This window comes from Tenrec ecaudatus, chromosome 10 (assembly GCF_050624435.1).
Source record: "Tenrec ecaudatus isolate mTenEca1 chromosome 10, mTenEca1.hap1, whole genome shotgun sequence".
Classification (NCBI taxonomy): Eukaryota; Metazoa; Chordata; class Mammalia; order Afrosoricida; family Tenrecidae; genus Tenrec; species Tenrec ecaudatus.
This window is the reverse complement of record NC_134539.1, coordinates 34,589,824-34,613,754: the sequence shown is the minus strand read 5'-3', so window position 1 is coordinate 34,613,754 and position 23,931 is coordinate 34,589,824. Positions and strand designations below refer to the sequence as shown.

The following is a 23,931-nucleotide window of genomic DNA, read 5'->3' as shown; positions in this document are numbered from 1 at the left end:
GCAGTGGAGATGGGAGACAAACTCTCTGAGGCGCCTGGGTAAAGAAACGAGCCGGGAGTGGTGCCTTTTGGGGAACAGAATCTGGCAACATGTATCAAAACGTGCATGTATGCTCTTTGACCTATAAATTAATTTTTATATAAAAGTATTTTAATAAGTATCTTGAGAAGATATGATATGCATGGAATTAAAAAACGAGAGATAATTAGAAACAACCAAAATGCTCGGCAGGGAGCTGCTTGTGTGTCACAGCACAGCCATACCACAGGCCGTTAAACTGTGTGCTACAGATCTAAACGTCATGGGAAAAATGTCATTTTCTCTCAATCCCATTTCTGACAAACTTCTTGAAGCCTTCATATATTTAATTGGAAAGAAAGAAGTTCACAATGCATTAAGTAAGGAAAACAAGTAAGGAAACAATGTAAAAATGTATGTATATTTATGTATCGGAAAAAAGTCTGGGAGGATACTAAAACTTTTAACAAGCTCTGGGTAGAAGAACCGTGCATTATTTTTGTTTTCTTTTTAACCGTTTTCTCATAAATGAGTATATAACACTTACGTAATACCCGAAAAAGAGCCCCAGCGGGCCCTGCGACCACGTGGCTCTGCAGTGGCAGGCACCTTCATCAGCTTGGCTCCCAGCTCCCAGCAGCGTGGGAGAGCGGGCGAGTCGTTTCCCAGGAAGGCAGTGGGAACCAAAGCAGAGGCCAGCAGGCTGCTCTGGTCAAGGGGTGTTCCCTCTTAGGGCTAGGAACTCACCACAGGGTATTGCTTCAGACACCTGCTTGTCTTGAAGAGGGAGCTTCAAAGGTTTTTGGATAGGTGTTATTGAAAACCTCTGGCATTTCCCCACGATTTGTTTGAAGCCTCCTTGCATTTGTATGTGAAAGTCCTGCTTGATTAATGGCTGCCGGTACACTTCTTTAACCCTCCATTTGCTCACGGCAAGAGTTCGTGTGCAACCGACTACCGAGCGTTCTGACCGGACTGCACCCTGGTTGCGGGGCCCGGTGGTCGGGTGGGGTGGAGCCTTTTCTTCCTCCCTTCCTCGACTGGCGCCTGCCGTCCAGCACCTACAGCTGCCTTTCCCATCTGTGGCCAAGTGCATAGACGGAGTGGCAGTCTACACCCCAGCGTCCAACACTGGTCTACTAAAAACAGCAAGAAAAGTCCTGCGGGATGAACACAGCTAATGTGCACCAACGACTTGGGAAAACAACGGTTTTAGGATCACGCAGCATGCGCACACATGCTTTCTCCCCCCGCCCCTAGTCTGCTGTCTGCGTGAAAGCCCAAGTAATAGCCATCTTATTTGGCCTACGCCAGCTGCCCCACATTATGAAAAACCCTGACGACTGTTCCAGTCCTCCTGAAAGGGACGCCAATCAGTTCCGCGCTTGCCACTTCGGCCAAGTTGTTGGTGGCTATCGCTTTTACCGGGTGTGAGAGAGATTTCGGTTTCTTACCACAGGATCCAAGCGATTCCAGCGGACCAAAGGCAGCCATGCACCAACACACAGCTTGTCTGGGTGTGCAGCAGCAACAGAGCAAGTGGCAGGGGATGCTGCAGACCAGTGGTTCTCAACCCATGGGTCATGACCCCTTTCGCAGGGGTCGCCCGACTCATAACAGTAGCAAAATGACAGTGATGAAGTAGCCACGAAAATCATGTCATGGTTGGGGGTCCCCACCACACGAGGAACAAATGAAAGGGCCGCAGCATCAGGAAGGTTGAGGACCACTGCTATAGACCTACAATCTATTCCGCATAGCACCCCCTCCTCCCTCCCTCAGGAGATCAGAGAGCTCATCCTTTCACCGAGGCAGCACTGAGGCTGCCTGTCAGAGAGTACAGTGCACATTTCAGGGCCTGTCGTTGTGAGACCGTCCTGCTGAACCCATCTCGTCCCTCTGGATTGCGGGAGCCCGAGGGACAAGGGCACTTTCACCCTGGCCACGGCCGTTTCATACCTGCAGCCGCTTCTCTCACCATTACGCCGCGTTACGTCCTCCAGAGGCTCGTTTTCTTTGTGCATTGAGACACATTTATTGTCTGTTTCAGACCTTTTATTGTTTCGTATTCTAACATTAAGCTTTGATACACACCTACAAAAGATTAACAAGTATACAAAATTCTGTATAGCCCTGTGGTCATAAAAAACCCATGAAAACAAACTACAGTCTGTTTTTGCTTTAAAGCTGGTCTTCTTGAAAACGAGGGTGCCGTGATCACGCAAGCATCTCGGATGGCTCCTGTCTGCGTGACCTATCTATGGGACCACCCCTTCCTTGTACTCCGCTGTAGCCAGCTCGCTGTCTCCCCAGGCCGCCAGCCTGTGATTATGACCAAAGAAAGATGCTGGCACCAGCTTCAGAAGCAAGAAAAGCTGGGTTTGGATTGAGAAAGGCTCCGAGCCTTTCGAATGTTGAAAAATAAAATAAAATGAGAGACAACACTAAAATGGCTTGACTCATTAAAAAAAAAAATTTCAGTGTTCCCTTCCCTCAAGAGTTTAATTTCCCTACCCACTTTGCTGATAGTTTCATGTGAATTTTTCACACCCACTTTGCAGATACATTTCACTAGATGGGCATTAATATGAAAACATATGTGCATTTCTGTCAAAGTGTTCTTGAAAAGATCAAGTCTACCCATTCCTGGGATTTTGAGTAACAATGGCGTTATTAGAAGAGGGAACACGTGGATTTACCCTTCTGCTTTCTTACCTAAGAGCCTGCTGGCTACAGAGGACTAAGACCCCCTTGCTCTTTGTTCAGCGGCTCTAATGCGGGGCTGAGATTCACAAACAAAGCCCCGACCCAGACTCTATTTCATGAAAGGTCATAAAAATGGTGCTGGAGGCCTGTTGATATGACGGAGAGAGAGAGGAACACTGGAAAGACAGTCAGATCCAAAGTGGTTTTGGAACTTAGGTTTTCTTTTTCCTCTGCTTAATGAGAAATAAGTCATCATCGTCATCATCGCCCAGACCTCTCTCCTTTTTCTGTTTGCCCCGCTTGGCCTCTTTGGACGGCTGCTCTTCTCTTGACCTATGGCCCTGTCCCGAGCGGAGAAGAGACTTGGGACGCTTCTGGTGGAGTCGGGGGCCCCTGGGGAAGTCCTCGTCTTCCTCATGCCACCTGTCGGCCTTCCGGCGCCTCTCACGCTCTCTCCTGCTCCTGCTTCCCACCGCGTCTCTTTGCATTTCTTTTTTTTCTTGCGGCCACCTGCTTTTTTTCCACGAACCATGGCCCTCTCTCACAGTATGGTGGGCCTTCTTATCTTCTTCCACATGAGCTCTCTTGAACTGCCTTGGGAAATCCCCATTTTTCTGAAGTTCTGAAAGACAGAATTTTGTGTGTGTGTGTGTGTGTGTGTGTGTATGTGTGTATTTAACAGCTAGACAATCCACATGGTGCTTTCATAAGCCTGTAAATAACTTAGCACACACATTCCATGTAGTGATAAGATGACATTCTTCAAGAGCCATATGCTAAAATCATCCCACCGAACAGAATGGTTTCCATTCAGCATTCCCCATTATTAGTGGGGGAACCCCCGGAATGGCAATACTCGTTATTGTTTCTAGTCAATACGGTTTGATTGGGTGAAGCCATGGAGATGAGGGCTACTGAGAGCAGAAGAAAAGTCATGCTCAACCAAACTGAGTTCCTTCAGTGCTAAAGAAATAGCCCTTGAAGATGAGGTGAAGGCAGACGTGTCAAAGGGCCTTCAGCGGGGCTTCTGACAGTCTCATGACACTCCATTACCCTCTGAAGGTAAAGTCTGCATTGGGGGCTTTCAGATGGTGCCACCCTGGCCGGGAGATTATTCCTCAGGAGGCATGGGGAAGGCCTGTGTGTGCCCAGGAATGCATCTGAGAGCTCTGAGTGCCAGGCTGGATGGATGGCAATTTATCAGGACTTGTCTCACTTGCTAGGAGCATGCTCATTTACCTGAGGGTAGTGATTCTGATAGGGGTGTGAGAGAGAAGGGTACTGTGAAGAACAAAAAACAACAGGCAATATATCCTTGAAAGATTGAAGACAGAGTCAATGAAAACTTGGACAAAGTGAAAAGTCATCTACCTAATGAGCAACAGATAGATTCTAGAGTAAAGTGAAATTTATACTCAGTTCTTAAAGACTTAAAATCCCCAATGGGTCACAGTACACCTCAAAATGGATATGCACTGCAGCATCGTTAATATAATGAGCTAAAAATTAAATTGTTCCCCTCTGGTCAAACACATATTATAAAACACCTAGGACATACAGAAATGGATAAAACCCAAAAATGGAACAAGAGATCGTGGGATTTTCCCATGAACCTTTTGAAGTCCCCTCCTATATACGGAACAATAGCCAGGTGCTAAGAGAATGCATTCTTCTACTTCACTGAGAACTAGCACTTTCAATTGGAAAAGGCCCTGGGCTCAGAGGGCGCTCCGACAGGATAACAAAAATGCCCAGAGTCAGAAAACAATATGCAGAGCCCCCTGAAGAGTATAATTATTTTGTCCTGAAAGCAGGAGAGGAAACGGAGCAGACCACCTTGAAGTGTGCAGCAGGCATGAGAAGGGGCCAGAAATCGGACTTTGGTGAGACGTTCACATTTGTAAGAAAGAGGCTGAAGTAGGCAGGTGAATAAACAAAGCACAGCCGCGACTGTGGGCAGAGCTCCAGTCGTTGCATGACAGACTGGCGGCATAAAAAGGGGGAATGTCTACCTGCCGAGGAGAAAAGCCTTGAGAGAGGCTAGCGTGTATGTACATACATGCCTACATGTCTGGACAGTAACGCTGTTTTTTTTTTGGGGGGGGAAGGGGCTTTTCTAGAATGCTTTTACCTGAGAAAATGGTTTATTGTGCATAGATCAGGGCACAGGTTGACTTCTGGAGATCAAGAATGTTCCAGTTTCTGTGGAATTACTGGAAACAGTTACCATGTCAATTAATGACACCCCCCTCCCCCTGCCAAACAGAGGGATTTAGGAACTATAGGTCTCCCGGCTCTTTGAGTGTTTACTTGATGCCACTTTGCTTTTCTGAAAGACCTACAGTCGCACCAGTTTGCTAACTGAGAGAAGTCTGAAGAGGGTTTTCACCTTTACAGGAAAACAGCAGAGTGAGGCGAGGGCTCACAGCCCCATCCCCGCCTGCAGAGGGGCCCTTACAGAGGTGAGCACACAGCCCGCCTGGAGAGCGGCTTGGGGCGCACACTGCGCAACCTGACTCCATGTTCCTCAGTTAATCCCTGCCTTTACTACCTGCTACTGTACTGGGAGGTTGGCACAGGACGTGGGAGGGCTGCACGGGCCCGGGCACTGTTTCTTTCTAGTCTACATGGACATGGGTGGGGTCATGACGAGTTCAAACCAGCACAAAGGCAATGCCCCAAACACTCCCACAGAAATAAATGCCCGGCGACGGCTCACGAAAGTTCTCAACTTTCGGCCGGGGAACCTGCATTGCAGCAGCCAACACGAAGGCTCATGACATACCTCTGACTTTCCTTTGGAGCCTTCGTTCTCGCTCCTGAATTTCGGACTTGTCATCATAGTAGTAAACGAAGGGAGACGTGGCAAACGTTTGGTTAAACATCCGCTCTTCTGTACATTCCTGCAAACGGCATTTGAAACTATGATGCTCACGAAGCACACTGTTCATACAACCTCTTTTGCAAGATGCTGGCTTTTGTTTTGAGATGAGCCCCAGACCACCTGTGCATGGGGGCTATGGATTTGTTGGGGGGACCACTCAGTCTCCCCCACGTCCCCTAATCCAGGCTCTGTTATTACTTCAGGCTTAGATTTTCTCCCTTTACTTTTCTAACTATTAAAACCCTTCTTTTAGGAGTGGGCTCCAGCAGCACTAGCATATGTCAGAATAGGGGGTGCAGAATATCTGGCCCCAGACCAGTGAAGGCCAGTGAAATCTTCAATACTGGCTCACATCACATGCCTCCCTAAAGAGAAGCAAGTCCAGCTATCACCTCAGGGTAGCTTAATTAAACCTATGAACACACAGCCCACAAATGGTGATAAATATAAAAATGTCCCATGGGTTCCCCACCTTTGTGTTCGAGGGGCTTTAATCAGCCTCGCGTTCATATTACTCCACTTTCCTGTCCCCCAACAACCTCCCAACAAGTGCTTTGTTCTCATCATCCCACCGCTCTCTCCCTGCACAAGTGGTTTGCAAGCTCATTTAACCAGCCCACTGCTCTTCACAGTGGTGATTCTTGCAGTGGGAATTAGGTTATGTCTAGTTCAAATTGCTCCCAGAAGATTCTAAAAGATTCTAAAACACCCTGAGGGCCGCTCCGTTTTCTGACTTCATGACAATGGTATCAGTCTGTAAATATTTTGGTATTGCTTTAGAGTATAATTTCACAAAATTAAGTTAGCTAGTGATTCCTGGATTACTTGTTTCTGAATGAAAGTTCAGTAAAATTTGTCTCTAAAACTTTTTGGTTGGGCCTGGCATATTCTGATAGTGGGTAGTATTGATCACTAATTCAGTACTTTTAATGGTGAATCATCCATGTAGGTTTATTCTTCTTAAATTACTTTGATTAATTTATATTTTCTAGAGGATTGTTTTATCTTTTTAGATTTAATTTTGAATTTTGTGAAATTTCATAAAGTCTTCCTCCATCATGGGAAAGTATACTGTCTTGCGCCTTTTTAAGTAATTCTCCCCCAAATTGCTCTCTTTTTATTTTGAAAAGAAAAGATTAAAAAAAAATCAGCTTTTGATTTCGATGATCCTGTTCATTTTGTTTTCTATCTCAGTAATTTTGGCTTTGTTTCTTTCGCCCCATCGACTGTCTCTAAGTTGCTCTGTGTTTGTGTGTGACCTTCTGGATCTTTGTGGGTTTTCTTTGGAGCCTGGAAGTTACAAGGCAAACCTACCTGGTAGCTTTAAGAACTGCTATGAAGTCCACGTTCCCATGGAAGACGTGGGTCTAAAATTCTAAGCACACAGTCCCACCTGCCGTCAGCGAGCACTTTCCCACCCACAGCACCCCACGGAAGGGGTAGGAGGCCAAGGCTCCCCAACCGCAGCACCGCCAGGCTCAAGCCTAACACAGTGAGGGAGGATTGTGGAACAGAATGGTCCTAGAGAGCTTGATGTTCATCCAACATCTACTTCAACAAAACCTTTTCAACCCTCCCTGGCTCCCCACCTGTCCTGTAGTCACCTCTCAGAATAATGACGATAGCCTCCTGTCACGGGGTGCCCCCTTCTACTGTCTCTGCCTCCCCCATCAGAGAGGGAACGCGATGCGGAAAGGACGTGGACGGGCGGCATCGCATGCATCTTCGAATGCCTGCTACGAAAGGGCTGCTCGGTGAAACATCAGTGGAGCTGGGTTTCTGAAACTGAAGGGGAGGGCTCTCGGCTTCTTTGACAACCTGGCTCTTCTCCTATTTGAACCCCATCGAGTCTACCAGGGTGTGGCCACACAGAGCCTCACGGGACTAGAAGTGCTTCCCAACGCAAAATGCAAATGACCTTCAACTATCCGCATCGCCGGCCCCTCCATCAGTACAGACAACCGCTGGCTGGCTATAGAACTAATCTTCTGTTCTGACGAGCCACACCGCTGACCCACTACAGTTCTTGTATGGCTTGATGAGGCTGCCAAATGTACTTCATGATAAACTTCAAATGATCTACATCCAGATTTTAGGGGACACATTTCAAATGCTTTAACTATATTGCCTGTCTATAATAACACACGGGAACTCGTACACAGTATGCGTCCAACTCTAACTGTTTTTCCTTACTTGAATAAATGTAAGTACTAAAACTTTTCTACCTCTGTTTTAAAGAGGTAAGCAAACATAAACTGCATGTGTTTCATTTTTCAACGGGCTGCTTACGTGACTACCTACCAAAGGGGCGAAACAACAGCTTACTGCCTTCACGCTGGCCCCACTCACAGCCATCCTGTCGGACAGAGCAGAACTGCTTCTGAGGACTTCCTGCACAGTCAATCTTCACAGAAGCAGACTGCCTCATCATTGTCCCACAGGTGAAGCTTCACCCAGAGGGTGAGCTGGAACCCCTGACCTTCTGGTTCGTAGCTTAGTGCTTAACCCAATGTGACACCAGGGCTTCTTGTTTATGTGACTGTGTTTCCTAAAAGGTATGCAGCCATAATGCCAACTAAATGCTGGCAGCGAGAGGAATCTATAGACAGAGCAATCCATGATCTAGCGCAGACACATTGCAAAAGATGTCATTTCTAATGACATCTTCAGTGGGAGCTCCACCCACGGTGAGCCAGCACTCCCAAGGGTTTTCCCCGTTGTACAGCCATAGGATGGTCACCCTGGACAGGGAATCCCAGCCAGAGTCGAGGGAGGTGGCTACCGGAGACCCCTGTCCAACTTGGCTGAGGACCAGAGGAAACCAGCGAGGTTGCTCAAATCGCACCGGTAAGCCAGTCGCAGAGCAAAGGTAGGACCTGAGAATCAGACCCTCACCCTCACTTGTGTACCTTTCTACCTCTCAACTCCCATGATCCAGCTGCCTCCCTCTGGAAGGCAAGCTTGATCTATGGGTGGATTCTGTTAAGGATTTGATTGCTTTGGGGACCGTCTCCCCTTTCACTGCAGTCAGAATTAGGAGATTTCCTGCGATGCCATCCCATTTATTGGCTCTTACCCTACCCACTTCCAGGACTCTGAATTTCTCCCCCTCCTGGTGCCATACCCAAGGTGGATTTGAGGTTAGCTCCTGGGGTTTCTCGGCTGCTAAAAGCCCATATAGAGACCGAGGGACTCATTTCTCCACGCCTCCATGACCTCACCCATTAATGGCTTGAATTGCAGGTAAGAAGTCTGCCTTGCTGGAGCCTTTGGGGCCCACGAAAGTTGGACCTTCTCATGCCTCCTGTGCCTCTGCCTTTCCTTCTTCTGCCGGAAGATGCCCAGAATGGACAGCCCCGAGCCACTTCCCATGGCACTGTGTCTCTGAACTAGACCTTGGTGTTTCACACTTAATGTGGCAACCGGACAAGGGGCTCACCCTCACCTCATAGCAAGACGTTTTTTCTGCTTTGACAGCTACATCCAGACACACAAGGCCTGACGTTTTCAGCTGGAGTTAGGGAGTCTGCTGAATGGACAGGGGATTCTGGGTTTAGTGGTGGGTCACGGTGAAGTCAGACTGAACCTAACACACTACCGGAGACAACTGTAGGACCGGAGAAGTTCACAGGAAGTCTAAGACCATAAACTGGCTGTGTCAAAGTGAAGCTCTCTGGAGAATGGCTGCCATTTGGTTGATCTCTATTATGAACTGTATTTGTGTCGGCCCAGCTGGCTTAGTACAATGTGGAACAATGATAACAAATGTGTCCTCACAGAATATGACGCTGGCAGGGATGGGCACAGCACGTGAGTCTTACCTCAGAGAGTGAGTGCTGGCATATGAAATAGCAAAGCATGTAGATTACATTCTTGTCAGTCCCTCTTTCAGCACCCTCGCCCTGAATGACACAGTGCTTTATGCCCAGGTGCATCACACTTACGTGTCCATAGTGACCTTTCTGTGCACAGTTGTAGCAATACACCAAGGCTGATTGCCTGGAAGGGGTCTTCGGCTTTTTAGGTGGTCCTGGTGTGGTCTGCAACATGAAAATTTGTGAGAGTTGAGATTTATTAAACGCTGAAAGCACATCATCAGAGAAGCTGGCTTACATGAAGAAGAGAGTGCAGCATCAGGATTCGAGACGGCTGACCGACAACCTTGGTGCGTCACTCGATGAAGAGCGAGCCAGGTCGGCAGCCCTTGTTGTGGATGACAGGTTGTGTACCTGGTGAACACGTGTGAGCAGAAGGAGAGATCTGAAAGTCACTGCCTAACAGTAGGCGGTGTGAGAGCAGCGGTGGGCTGGAGCGCTGGGCCCAGTGGCACTTAAGGAGCAAGCAGAGGAGTGAGCCTGTGAGAGGGTGAGAAAAGGAAGGGCTAGGCAGTTCTTTGTCTTGAACATGGCAGTGACTACCTGGGTGTATGCTCCATAAAGGACTTGTCAAACTGTAAACACATGCCTGTGCTCACTTCAGTAAGTATATGTACAACACAAAGGGTTGTATAGTGGATGTACTTTCTGAAGCATGGATGGGAAGGGACACATAATGGTGAGCAGTGTCTAGGGCAGGGCTGCTAGGAATCTGTTTCCAGAATGAGCCCGTGGGGGGAGTGCTAATAGGGATGGAGACTTTGAAAACAGAGGAGAGAGAGAAGAGGACAACACCCGATACTGGAGGAGAGAGGTGAGGATGGGAGTAAATCTGGACACATCTACCATATTTTTAAAACAAACAGTACATAGCCTAGGTATTTATTGTCACCCAGGCCCTCCCCACCACCCAAAGGTATCTGTAAGCCTGCTAATGAAAAGTCCCTGGGTGGGAGGAGGGTGCAGGTGGCAAAACCAAACAAGTCATGCTATTTGCATAAAAATATGCCACTTCTTACGCTCTTCAGCGGGCTCCGGTAACAGTGCTGCTGGTCGACCTAGTTTGCCTACTAATTTTGTGGTTACTTAATGCAGCAGATAGGTGGTTTGCGGGCCTTTATTTTATTGACATGAAAAAATAATCTACAATTTGTAAAAATCTCCAATTTCACTTTTGTTTTTTCCTAACAATCTCAGCTATTTCCCAAAAAGGAAACTAATAACCTGGAAAATCTTTTCTCCTGAAAACAAGTACAAGATGGTCTCCATAATGTCAGCGATGATCAATTGGGAGTTAACAGAAACACAACACGTCTTCTACGCTTCCATGAAAAAGGTGGTTCTACGTTACGAGGACCTAAATATCATGAAACACAGCTTTCAACAGGCTGCACATGAGCATGTGGTGGTTCACAAGTGTGCACAGGTAGTGGAGCATGAGGGAGACATGAAATTATGAGGCAGAAATAATGTTTCCACCTGAAAAAGATACAGCTGTATTATCTGATGTGATATAAAATTGCAAACAGGAGCACATGTAGCTCAAGAGAGCGAAGTACAACCAAGACAGACAGTGTCACAGATGTGAAGCTACGTTTGAAGAGATAATGTTTCAAGTGTGAAGTTGTCCAAACTTCCTGACGAGGTCAATGAGATGAAGACTTGCTGGACTCAATAAGCAGGAGATTGTCGTCAATGGGAAACTGGTAAGCACGGTTTCATTTGAAGAGCAGGCACACAAAATGGCTCGTAATGGGTTTAGATAAGAAGACGCAGGAGAACAGGACACAGAAGACTTTCAGGACACTAGTCTACTTGTGGGGGAAGAGAAGGGACCAGTAGAGCAGACTACAAGTCGAACGAGGCCCACCTGGCGGCAGCGAGGCTGCCCGTGTGCTGGGCTCACGTCATGAGTGCTGACACGTTCGTTCCTTAGTCTATGCCAGACATGTTTCCAGGGTCGGATCGTTTAGAAGGCAGCAAGACAAAAGGCTGCAGGAGAAGTAGAACTTCTCCAGAGAGTTTCTTCACGGAAGCCGACTGCCACAGCTTTCTCCCTGGGAGCAGTGGATGGGTTCAAACCACTGACCTTTTGGTGATCAGCCCAATGCTTTAACCCACGATGCCAACAGGGCTCCTTTGTGCAATAACTAATTATACACCACTCCCTGAAATTGTAAATGCTCTCCAGAAATGATCGGTTTCTTTCCCCACCATAGGCATTTGTGCAAATACATAAGCCAGTCTATCTTTGAAACAAGAAAGAGGGGGAAAATCATGCTCAGTTCACATGAATAAGAGATTCCATTAACCTGAGTCCTATACATAAGCGGAATCGGGTGGTGAATGGAGACAGCGGTCACCGCAACTGACAAGGAGACAGGGGTGCTTTTGGCTTCTCCTTGGCGGACAGACCACTAGGAAGTCACTCTACTAGAAGGCCCTTCCCGCCCCAGGGTTCTTGAGCTCTTATTCCTTACACTAATTCTTGATTGTTTTCAAATTGCACCTATTGCTTTCTAGACAACTACATTGTTATCCGTTACATTGACCCTCTGCCTTCCCACTGCTTACAATGTTCAGTTGCATGTGGGCAGGGCTGTAGTGAAGTCTGCTGGGTGTTCCTGTGCCAAGAACCTAGAACAGGGCTGGGCACCCACTGGTCCGCAGATCAAATGCTGACGGTTTCTCTATGGCTCATGAGCTAAGCATGGTTCTAAAAGTTTTAAATGATCAAAAAAAAAATTTAAATATATTTTCAACACATTAAAATGATATGAAATTCAGATTTCTGTATCCATAAATACAAGTTTATTGGCAGAGTCAATAAACACAGTTGTTTAATTGTTACCGATGGTTGCTCTTTGGCTGGAAGAGCAGAGTGGCGGCAGACCATAAGACCTGTGAAGCTGAAATATTATCTGGGCCTTTACAGAAAGTGCTCAATAAATAGGTGGCTAACGAGATGTTACTTTAAAAATTTAAACTTACTTCTATCCATCTAGTTCTGCCTCACAGTGATTCTATGTCTATAGAACAGAGAAACCGCCTCTGTGGGGTTTCTGAAGCTGTAAATCTTGTCTTGTCTTTCACTTTCAGAGAGGCTGGTGGGTTCAAACAGCTGACTGCAGATAGCAGCTCAACATATCACCAACCCCCAGGCACAGGGTCTCTGGAGTAGAGGTCACCAATGAGAAAACATTTTTTGAAACATTTTATTGGGGGCGTGTACAACTCATCAAAATCCATACATCCACTGTGTCAAGCACATTTTTACATTTTTTGCCATCATCATTCTCAAAACATGCTTTCTACTTGAGCCCTTGGTATCGGCTCTTCATATTTCCCTTCCCTTCCCGCCCTCTTCCCTCATGAACCCTTGATAATTTATAAATTATTATTTTGTCATGTTTTACACTGTCCAACATCTCCCTTCACCCATTTTTCTGTTGTCTGTCCCCCAGGGAGGTTATATGTAGATCCTTGTAATCGGTTCCCCCTTTCCACCCCATCTACCCTCCACCCTCCAAGTATCGCCACTCCCATCACTGATCCTGAGGGGTTCATCCATCCTGGATTTCCTGTGTTTCAAGTTCCTATCTGTAACAGTACACCTTCTGGTCTAGCCGGATTTGTAAGGCAGAACTGGGATCATGATAGTGGGGGTGGGGTGGGGCGGGGCGCGCAAAGCATTAAAGACCTAGAGGAAAGTTGTTGTTTCATCGTTGCTACACTGCACCCTGACTGGCTCGTCTCCTCCTGAGACCCTTCTGTAAGGGGGTGTCCAGTTGCCTACAGATGAGCTTAGGATCCCACTCCGCACTTGCCCTCATTCACGATGATTTGATTTTTTGTTCTTTGATGCCTGATACCTGATCCCATCGACTCCTAGTGATCACACAGGCTGGTGTGCTTCTCCCATGTGGGCTTTGTTGCTTCTCATCTAGATGGCCACTTGTTCATCTTTAAGCCTTGAAGACCCCAGACATTGTATCTTTTGACAGCCGGGCACCATGAGCTTTCTTTACCACATTTGCTTATGCACTTATTTTGTCTTCAGCGACTGTGTTGGGAAGGTGAGCAACAAGGAATGCCAGTTTAATAGAACAAAGTGTTTTTGCATTGAGGAAGTACTTGAGTGGAGGCCCAATGTCCATCTGCTACGTTAATACTAAACCTATAAATATATGCACATAGATCTATTTCCCCATCATCATATATAAGTATATTTACATATGTACAGGCCCTTATTTAGACCTCTATAAATGCCCTTTGCCTTCCATCTCTTTCCTCTATTTCCTTTCACTTTCCTCTTGTCCCACTATCATGCTCAGACTTCATTTGGGTTTCAGTAATTCCTCTCGGTTACATTGCCCTTGATCAAGCCCTACCAGGCCTACTACACCCTCCTCGCCACTGATTTTGGATCACTTGTTGTTCCCTTGTCCCTGGGTTTGTTAACACTACTTCCTTTCCCCAAACCTTCCCCTCTCCCATGTCCCCCCCACCAGATTGTTTATCCTGCCTATCTTATCTAGGTAGACCTGCAGAAATAATAATATGCATAAAAACAAGACAGAGCAAAACAAAGCAACAAGAGAAACAACAACAACAATAAAACCAATGGGGAAAAAAAAGGCCTGTAAACAGTTCAAGGTCTGTTTGTTGACCTTTAGGTGTGTTTTCTGGCCGAGTCTGATGGGGTGCCCTGCCCTGGCCCCAAAGTCTATTTCTGGTACTCCCTTGGGACTTCCTTGCTCTGCTCCCTTTGCTGCTCCCTTGCACACTCTAAGTGTTCTGCCTCTGTGTGGGGGGGTCAGAGCAGGCGCAATTCCTGCACTGTGTCTCCAGTGTTGTCCCTTAGCGCTATGGGTCAGTGAGGGATGTCATGTCTCATTGTGGGGCCGGCCACATGGTCCTCTCTGTGCACTGGCTGCTCTGAGCAGTGATATAATCCTCAAGGCTTGGTGGGTCAGGATGTGCACACAAGCTAAATTTTGAGAGTGGAATGAGTTATAGAGGCAATTAACTGGTTAGGGTAGAACCAAACGCTGGGAATCTCTGCTATGGATTGAGAACAGCTTTTTTAAAAAAAAACATTTTATTAGGGACTCATACAACTCTTATCACAATCCATACAGACATCAATTAGATAAAGCACATCTGTACATTCTTTGCCCTCATCATTTTCAAAGCATTTGCTCTCCACTTAAGCCCTTTGCATCAGGTCCTCTTTTTTCCCCCCTCCCTCCCCTCCCTCATGAACCCTTGATAATTTATAAATTATTATTTTGTCATATCTTGCCCTGTCCGGCATCTCCCTTCACCCCCTTTTCTGTTGTCCGTCCCCCAGGGAGGAGGTCACATGTAGATCCTTGTAATTGGTTCCCGCTTTCCAACCCACTCTCCCTCTACCCTCCCAGTATTACCCCTCACACCCTGGTCCTGAAGGTATCATCCACCCTGAATTCCCTGTGCCTCCAGCTCCTATCTGCACCAGTGTACATCCTCTGCTCTATTCAGACTTGCAAGGTAGAATTAGGATCATGGTAGTTGTGGGGGGGAAGCATTTGGGAACTGGAGGAAAGCTGTATTCTTCATCGGTGCTACATCGCACCATGACTGACCCATATCCTCCCCTAGAATTTTTCTGAATTCAATTATTTTATTGACTAAGTTTAAGGCAAGGCTCCCTGGTGGTGATGTTGGGGTGGTTCAGAAAGACAAGGCTCTCTGCTCTGGTAAAGACTTACCGGCTCAGACACCCTATCCATGCCTCTCAAGAACTACCTCTATGAGAATGGGCTCGTGTTTGTTTTGTTTTTGATTTTTAAGTTTAAGGCAGGGAAAGGCAGTCCTAATGTAGTTAATGAAAAAAGAATGCATTCAACAAAGTCACTGAGCTCCCGCTGTGTACCGTAGACTCTGTAAGGCGCACAGAGGTAAAACATATACCGCAAAGTAGAGACTAATTCTTTAGGGTCACAAAGAAAGGATGACTACACAGTACTGGGAATCATGCAAGTTGACAAGAAGGGGTTGGGTGGTTTCAAAAAGCTCACCTGAAAGCAGAATCAAAAGATAATAGCATTTGCCCACAGACTTTCTGAAGTCCCTGTATCTTTGGGGAAACGATTCAATCCATGATATCACGTCAAGTACGAATGCATCGAAACCCTCTTTTCTGTCTATCAAAGAACTGCAGGTCCATCATTGTTCTGCTCGGGGAGTGTGAGGGCGGGTGGTAGCGGGAACAGATGGCATTTCTTGCTAACTATTGACTCTTCGGTGAGTTCCCCTCCTCCCAAAATACTTTTGAATCAATAATACACACATGGTTCAAAACATTAAAACAACAACTAAGTTTGGCTCCCTTTCGCTTTTCTTTTCCAGTCACGTAGCTTCTCTCAACAGAGGCAACAGAGATTGCAGAGATGCGCACGTGCCGAGATGTGTGCACTGTACAAACATACATACCACAAGTATGCACGTATACCTGTATACTTGACTTATGCAAAGACAAAGTATGGAACGAAAGGATTTCACGGATAGGGAAAGGTTAGTGCAAAATCACTAAATCACCCACAGAGTCAGAGGCGCTGACAAAATCACTAAGCGATACATTGCATGCTGGGTGATATGCTAATGCTGGCTCCCCTGTTTGCCAGCGCTGTGATCTAGGTCCAGTGTTTGCTTCGTTTACTCACCTGTACAACAGCGATTGTAACAATGACAGTCCTCCCTCGTAGCACTGCACTGACTCACAAACACAACATCTTCACGTTGCTTAATTTACCAACATAGTTTAAGCAGGGCACCACTCTCTCCTTGAAACCCTTTCTCCACCTAGCTTCCAGGACAACATACTTTTGGTTTTTCTTCTCTGTTGCTGGCCACTCCCTCTCAAGTCTCTCTCTCTCTGGTTCTTAGCCATCTCCCTGGCCTCATCCCCATTGCTGCTGTGTTTCTTATGCTTACAGTAATCTTTAATCCAGTGCCCCACAAATGCCTACAGTCAGTCTGGACCTCCCTCTCAACTCAAGACCCGCAGAGCTCTACCACCCCATGTCTACCAGGCATCTCTATCTGAATCTTTCCTCCCTTCCTCCGCTTCTTTCACTACCTTCACATCTCAGTAGCTTGTTTCCAATTGCTTAGGTCTAAAACCCAGCACACTTTGGCTGGTCTCTCACACAGACCTCCTAGGTCATCCATGAACCAAGCCTGTTGACTCTTTCCACTTGTAATATGGCCGACAACCACCCATCTCACAGATGGATGATGACGAGAGCATCCTAGCTGGTCTCTCTGCTTCTATCCTTGACCTCCTCCTATTCTCAACACAGGATGACCCTTCTAAGGTCATCTTTAGATGATCACCCCTCAGATCAAAACCCACCAAGAGCTCCTCATTCCATTCAGAAGTCAAACCCTTACAGTGGCCTACACTCACTTCCCCCACCTGCCTGACCTCGTGGGCGACCCAGTCAGATTGGCCGTTTGCAGGCTCTCCCGTCTCAGAGCCTCTGCACACACTAGTCTAGCTGCCTGAACCACTCTTCCCACCGTCAAAACAGGGTTCGTCCTTCACCCCAGCCCCGTCACGTCTTGGCTCAAACGTCATCTTGGTAAGGTCTTCCCATTTCATTTGAAATCGCTCGCTCGCTCTCGAACTGGCACCTCCTCCTCGGCTCAGTTATCTTTCTCTTGAACCCTACAGCATTCACCACACAGCTATCTGTTTAATTTTGTTTGCCCCATACCTACTTCACCTCTCCTACGCAACGAGGCAGGGAACGTCCGTGCTGTGCAGGCACGGTCACCCCTGCTGCATGGCTGTGCCTGGCTCCCAGGGCAGCACCCCAACATATTTTGCTGATTGTCAACAATCTGGGTACTTTGGGAAGCTGTACTTTTTTATGTCACAAAGGGACGTATGTGCAATATCACTGGCTTGGTTTATTTAAAATTCTGAATAAACTAATGAAACAGCTTCGTAAGTATGAGGGGGCTTCAAAAGTTCATAGGAAAACAGAAGGAACAAAAAAATGGAATTTCCCCAACAAGTTTGTTAAGCCCCGTGTATTTCATTTACTTCTCGTGGTATGTGCTCCGGCAGACTCAGGGAATAGGAACGCAGTCTTACCAGGCCAGGGGTCAAGAGGGCCTCCCCACTCAGGACTCCGAAAACATGCTTCATGTGGGCGCTTCCTTTGAGCATAAGAAAGCCTCAACTTTAGCCCTACTGCTTACTCCTCACTGGAGGGAGTGCCCACGTCTGAGTGCCACCGAGGAAAACTGTCCCGTATTACCAACGAAAACACCAACAGCATTTATCCTGCTACACGGTTTCACAATAATTAATTAGTAAATGACATGACCAACGCTATCTAGATACTCTCATTTTAATAAACGATCAAGAACTAAGACTTAATAAGAATGGAATCAGTCTAGATCTTACCTAATTAGAGAACATTTCTGTCTTAGACTACAGTATTGAAAACTCAATAATGATTTCCAGTGGACAAGTTTCCACAGTGTGATCTAACAAAAATCTTTAAAGCTATTTAAAGTCTAAGAAATATAAATTTGTGACTCAATACTTCCTCCTTGGAGCATGTCTTTAATTTTAATTAACAGTAAAGGTCCAATTTAAAGCAGAATGTGTCAACTGATTAACTCTGGTTCAGAGTTTCTGTCATACGTGTCTGTACTGCTGACAGAAAAGTTAAATGTAAGGGTGGAGATGTAGTTTTCTCAGAACTTTTTAAGTTGAAAAATTTACCTAATGACTATGAACTAATAGATACCAAATGAACTATTCATGAAAATAAACTCCTTTTTTTGGTTACAGACATTTAACTAATCTATATTTGTAGGGTGATATCTTGGAGATTGCTTTACTATCAATATAGAGAAGTAATAACCTGGTAGATAGCATTACCTATGAAAGGTCCACCCCGTCTGCTATTCTTGCTGAAAGCTCTTCATGCACCAGTAAACTCAGTAAATATCAGAAGATAAAGCAGAAGCCGACCACGCCACGGATTTACTCCTAATGTCTCCTCAAAGTGCAGCCCGATGCAACGGTTACAAATGATTTTCTTCTAATGTCATTTTACATAACCTTTTTTCTGCATGAGTAGTTAGTGCGGAATGAATGAATGAATGCCATTAAAACAGTTAATCATTATCTGGGACACTGGCCTTACTCCCTTCACTGCCAAGAATCTCCATGACAAAGGCCAAGAGATCAAAAACGCCAGAGCTGCCTCAGTGTCCTGTTTTGAACAGTAATTTTTTATGCAAATGAACCTGCTGGGCATCCCCCTCTGTGACCTTGAGCTGCCCTTATCTAAACGGACTTTGATCCAATGAGGGCTTGCATCTACTTTGAAGCTCATTATTATATAGGATATGCAATCAATTTCACTAATTAAAGGGAATTTTCTACTCTCATGAGTGTAAAACGGATATATTTTTATAATCATACATATGCTAAAACTAGGCTGTATGTTTTTATTTGTTAATGCGATTTGTTATTTGAACATACTAAAAGCAAATATATTATATACAGAAGTAAATCTACTGACAACCAAACTAACACTGGGTAAACTTAGCTGCAGTCTTCCTGAACAGGTCCCATTTGTATATGCGCCTCGTAAAGCACTATGATTTTCATGCTGTGAACAAGCTTTCTCCTTCAGAGTATTTCCAATGTATGCTTTCATGAACGCATCAACAGTACAAACCTCCCCCTAATGCTCACAGATTTAAAACCTAACCAAACCAAAGCCAAATTCCTCCTGCGAAAGTGGCCTGAGGCCATGACAAGTTCATATGGCTTGTTAATATACTGCCAATAATTGGTTCTAACTAACACAAAAGCTTAAATTTAAAATAATATTTTTGGTTTGAAAACTCGGTTAACTTTTACTGGCTAGTCTATAAATCAGATATATTTGGCCTACAAAGGTGGGAGCGTCTCTTTGGCAGAGAGGAAGCAAGGAGAAATGAAATAAGATGCCTTCTTTTCCTGTGGTCTTGCTTCCACTAGAAAGAAATGCCATCAGAAACGGAGCCAGAGCATAACCAAGCCTAACGCGATGGAAGGAAGGGATTTCAAAGTCGGGAGTGTCGTTTGACAGTGAACGGATGGTCCTGCAGTGCCAACAGTGCGACGGCTGGCACCCTTTCCTCACTGGACAGTGGCTTCCTGGAGCAGATGCCCACCCTGGGGACCTGAACTCCAGGCCTTTCCCAAGCCAGGCTGTGGATATAGATTCCGAAACGATTTCCCAAACAGTGCTTCCTTTAGGAAGTATTTCCAGCTTTTAGTTTTATTGAGAGGGGAAAACTGAACTGTACTCTAGTGGACAGACACTGCTACTTGACATCTTAAATATGCCATTAAAAGTATATCCAGAAGGATATGGCTATGATATTCTTTACATGTTTAAAAACAGTAACAACAACAAAAACCCCAACTCTGTCATGTACCCAACAGCTCCCAATCCATCGGGTAATTCCTTAATTAGGCAGATTTCTGAAACATGTATTATGTACACAACAGACCGGAACGTCTCCTTTGGAGCATTTTCTAGTCTATCGGGTGATTACATCATTAAGCCACACATGCTACGTAGAAAAAAATCCTTATGAAAATTCATGAAAAAAATGTACAGCGCATCATTAGCATGCAGCAGACGTGTATGCTTTTGATATTTTGTCTGTTAAAAAAATACATGAAGTAATTAATCCAGGTCATGAAAACATGAGAAAGGTATCAGACAGTGGTGAAAAGGGAAATTGCAACCAAAAAAAAAAAATGCAGCTTTTAGTTTGGCTGAGAGTAATTTGCTTTATTGGAAAGTGAATTCTTAATCAGTGTTAGGCTGAATTGCAGCCGAATAAAAGTGTGTTGCTTTATTGATTTGGTATTGTTTTAGACACCTATGACTTCTTTCCTGTCATTCTTTTGGATAGCCTTCAGTTTTACAAACCAGTGGGTTGAAGGTGGCAAATGACCAGTGGTAAAATCATTAATTATTCAAGTCCTTCCACTATTGATGTTTGTATGCTTATGTCTTCATTCTATGCAACCCCGCGTTTAAAGGAGCGCACGAGGGTTTCTCTTTTGAATAAGTCAAACCTATGTAAAAGTAACATCAGTAGATAGAAATTGTTGGTTTAAGTCCTAGTCGTGGTAGGATTATATGTTTACAACATTGAGTACTGGGAAAAATCTGAAAGATTATAATTTGAAGACTAAAATAAATTAAGCATATGCTTGAGGATCTCCCTCGCCCTCCCCCCCCAAAAAACCCCCAAACAAAACCAACACACACACACACACACACACACACACACACACACACACACACACACACAGGAAAAAGAAAGCCTCACTGAGCAGGGAACAATGAGCATATATGCAGACAGTAAGGGTCACAGTCGGCAATCCACTCCCTGAATGCTCCAAATCTTCACGGCTTAAACAGCATCCCAATTTTCTCCAAAGGTAGTGGCACTTACTCACTGGGCCATAGCTAATTTTACATGGAATGCAAAAATGTTAGTTTAAGTTTAATTTACCACCCTATTTAAATATTTCCAATGTAGCCTTCAAACTGTAGGGCTAGCCTTCCATCTATTTTAATTTTAAAGTAAGTTAGCAAAGGCTTCCTTCTTAATCCCCAGAGACTACCTACATAGTGACACAAACGCACAAATTTATGACAGCAACATAAATGCTCTCCTGAAGTAATGTGCAACATTAAGTGAAAATCGTTTCCTGGAAAGATATTATAGGTATCTATATTTTATTTGCCATCTTAAACATATCTGGGTCTTTATGGCCTTATTTTAAAAATGTATTTCCTTTTTATATTTCCTGGTGCAAATGGACTGCATAAATAAGCAATGTGCTATGAGGCTTCAGACCAGCCGATAAAACCTTTCAATTTTCATGCCAGCTTCTTCTTTTGTAATTCAAATCTGCCTGGGAACTGGCAGCTCTGAAAACTGAAACAAGCACTGCCACAAATACCTTGTAATGCTATCGACCTTGTCTGCCCATGCAGTGAGAAAGGGGGATGCGCATGTGTCTGCAGCCATCCAGATAACACAACTCATTTTTTTGGGGTGTGGGGGTGGGGATAACAGAAGCCAGCCCCAGCCTGTGCACCCACAGCAGTCATTACCAGGCGAGCTGGAGAATAAGTCTCTTCAGAATACGCAGTGCATTTAAAAACCATATACGAGGCTGAGCCACTGCTGCCATTACCAATTTTAATTTAGCTCCTTCAGTTTGCCAGCCAGATAAACTCTTTAGTGCTGTTTTTTAATCTATTTGCCACATTTTATGTTTAAGATTATAGTAATATGGACAGGAGAAGGAATCACCTTTAGGGGAAATAAAGAATTAGATCCGCTTATCGGCGCCCATCAGAAAGTTCATTAATCAGCCAGGCTTTGTGCCCTCTAAATTGAAAGGTTAAATAATCCTCTCAGGAATATTTCTCGGCCCCTCCACCAATTGTCCGGAGAGAAGCTGCCATTCATAGCATGCGGGATCGGTGACAGGGTATCTTACCACTGTTTGGACCCCAAACAATGATGGACAAATGGCCTGGCTTACAAAGAAACCTTTTAGTCCACGGATGGAGGAGGACCACAAGCTTTGATGCTGGGTGGAAGGGATGAGGAGGGCGTGGAGGGAAGGTGTGGGGGAAGGGACGGGAAAGAACACATACATGGATATTTGATCTGAATGTTTATTAGAGTGGACTATAAAACAGAGAAACCACATTACTGTATATCTTCTATGTGACATGCTTAGCATATTCAAATCTCCTTGTATATTTTACACACAACTGTCCATAAGCCTCCATTGAAAAATTGTAGAAGAATGGAACCATAGACCTATTCTGTTTATTAGCTAATACACAGGGGATTCAAATAAACCCCAAGCTTTTCATTTTCACCATAACTCTACATGACTGAAAACCCACAGCAGCTCCTTCATCCTGCTTCTTCTCCTGAAATACTCTTCCCCGTCAGTCACAAAAGCAGGGAATTCCATGGATGAGGGAAAGCCAAGCTTTCTTTCTTTTCTTTTACTGTATGAGTACATCTCCATGCTGGCCTCAAAATAAGGAGCAAACATGGAACAGGAATGCTCTTGGAAAGAATGCAAATCACATGCCCTGACAAAGTGCTTAGTTTTGTGCCCCACCCCCACTCTGTTTTTTTTTTGCTGGACCCACGGCAAATATGACTAAGGGGCGTGCAAAACAACTGACGCAGCCCGTATTCCAGAAGCCTGGGGTACAAATCAGGCTGGTTTCTGCCATCTATCATGGGGGCACGGACTTCTTCTACCTGAAGTGCAAAGAACTGATGTGCTTCATTCACCATCAGATTCCTATAAATCTTCTACCCTCAGCAGGAAAGTTTAAAGGGAAAAAAATTAGGGGTAGTGTGGAAGGGCGAATTTGATTTCATATTATCCTCATTATTTACAGGGGAAGCAAAGATTTACCTCATTTCATTTGCTAGTGAGTAGGTAACTATATCCAGATGATACAGATGTTTTCACTGAAGAATTATACATTAGCTTGGTACCTAGTTTTCAAAAATGATACATTACATCTTCCATGGTCCTTGTTTTACATAAAATCATTTTCACTAGAAAAAGAAAATGGCCCTTTTGCAATCTAACTTTATTATTATTATGACTTTCAGATAAATTCAATGAAAGTTTTTAGGCAAATAAATAATTCACATTGGCTAAATGTAAAGTATCTTAACTATTTTCTTGGAAAGAACAAGTATAAATAATGGAAAATAAAAGCTGAGAGAAATGATTATGTTAACAAAGGGTACTGTATTTTAATAAAACCATAAAAGAAAACATTTTGGGGGGAACTCAGCATAAAGATGTTATCATGAACCCTTTTATTTTGGGGAAAAAAAGTAGTCCTCTCAAATGACACGTCATCTGAGTCTAAGGTCAGTCCAGAGGTCATGTTTATGGGTGCACTGTGTCCATGGTTTGCTGTAACACAGTTCACACATTGCCTCGCACTGTGTTCCGTGTATTTACCATCTCATTCAAGAATCCCACAAGGCATTATCGCCATTTTTCAAATGAAGACTCTGAGGCTCTTTAACATGAACAATTACATCTAGTAAGTCAAAGAGCCAGAACCTCAACAAAAAATCGGACCCTAAAGCTGCCATTCGTTGTTCTCGACTGTGCTCTGAGGCACTCCTTAGGGCTTCCGCAGAAAGAGGTCTGCTCTTCAGGCCTGAGTTCACAGTCAATTTCTCCAAGGCCTTCAATGAGGTCAGCAGGAAATGTGCAAGTGTAACAGCAATAAAGGAAACGTGAGAGACCTGAGACAGACAAAAATCGACATGTTATTTTATGTGCAAGATTAAGAA

General features: G+C 44.9%; 1 protein-coding gene across 6 annotated transcripts in view; it reads right to left on the bottom strand.

The window, feature by feature from the left end:
- The window catches only part of ZCCHC7 (zinc finger CCHC-type containing 7), a 204,611-nt gene that overhangs the window by 5,074 nt on the left and 175,606 nt on the right, over positions 1 to 23,931 (bottom strand). For 2 of the 6 annotated variants that reach the window (XM_075560158.1, XM_075560159.1), the window contains exons 7-9: positions 9,553 to 9,648; positions 5,510 to 5,627; positions 1,205 to 3,346 (exon numbers count right to left, since the gene is read on the bottom strand). In XM_075560158.1, the coding sequence (XP_075416273.1) occupies positions 2,937 to 3,346; positions 5,510 to 5,627; positions 9,553 to 9,648 (624 nt within the window). In that variant the 3' untranslated portion in view covers positions 1,205 to 2,936. Of the gene's footprint in view, positions 1 to 1,203; positions 3,347 to 3,383; positions 4,006 to 5,509; positions 5,628 to 9,552; positions 9,649 to 23,931 lie in introns of those variants that run through there. The other 4 variants (XM_075560160.1, XM_075560161.1, XM_075560164.1 and 1 more) reach the window with 4 other exon arrangements.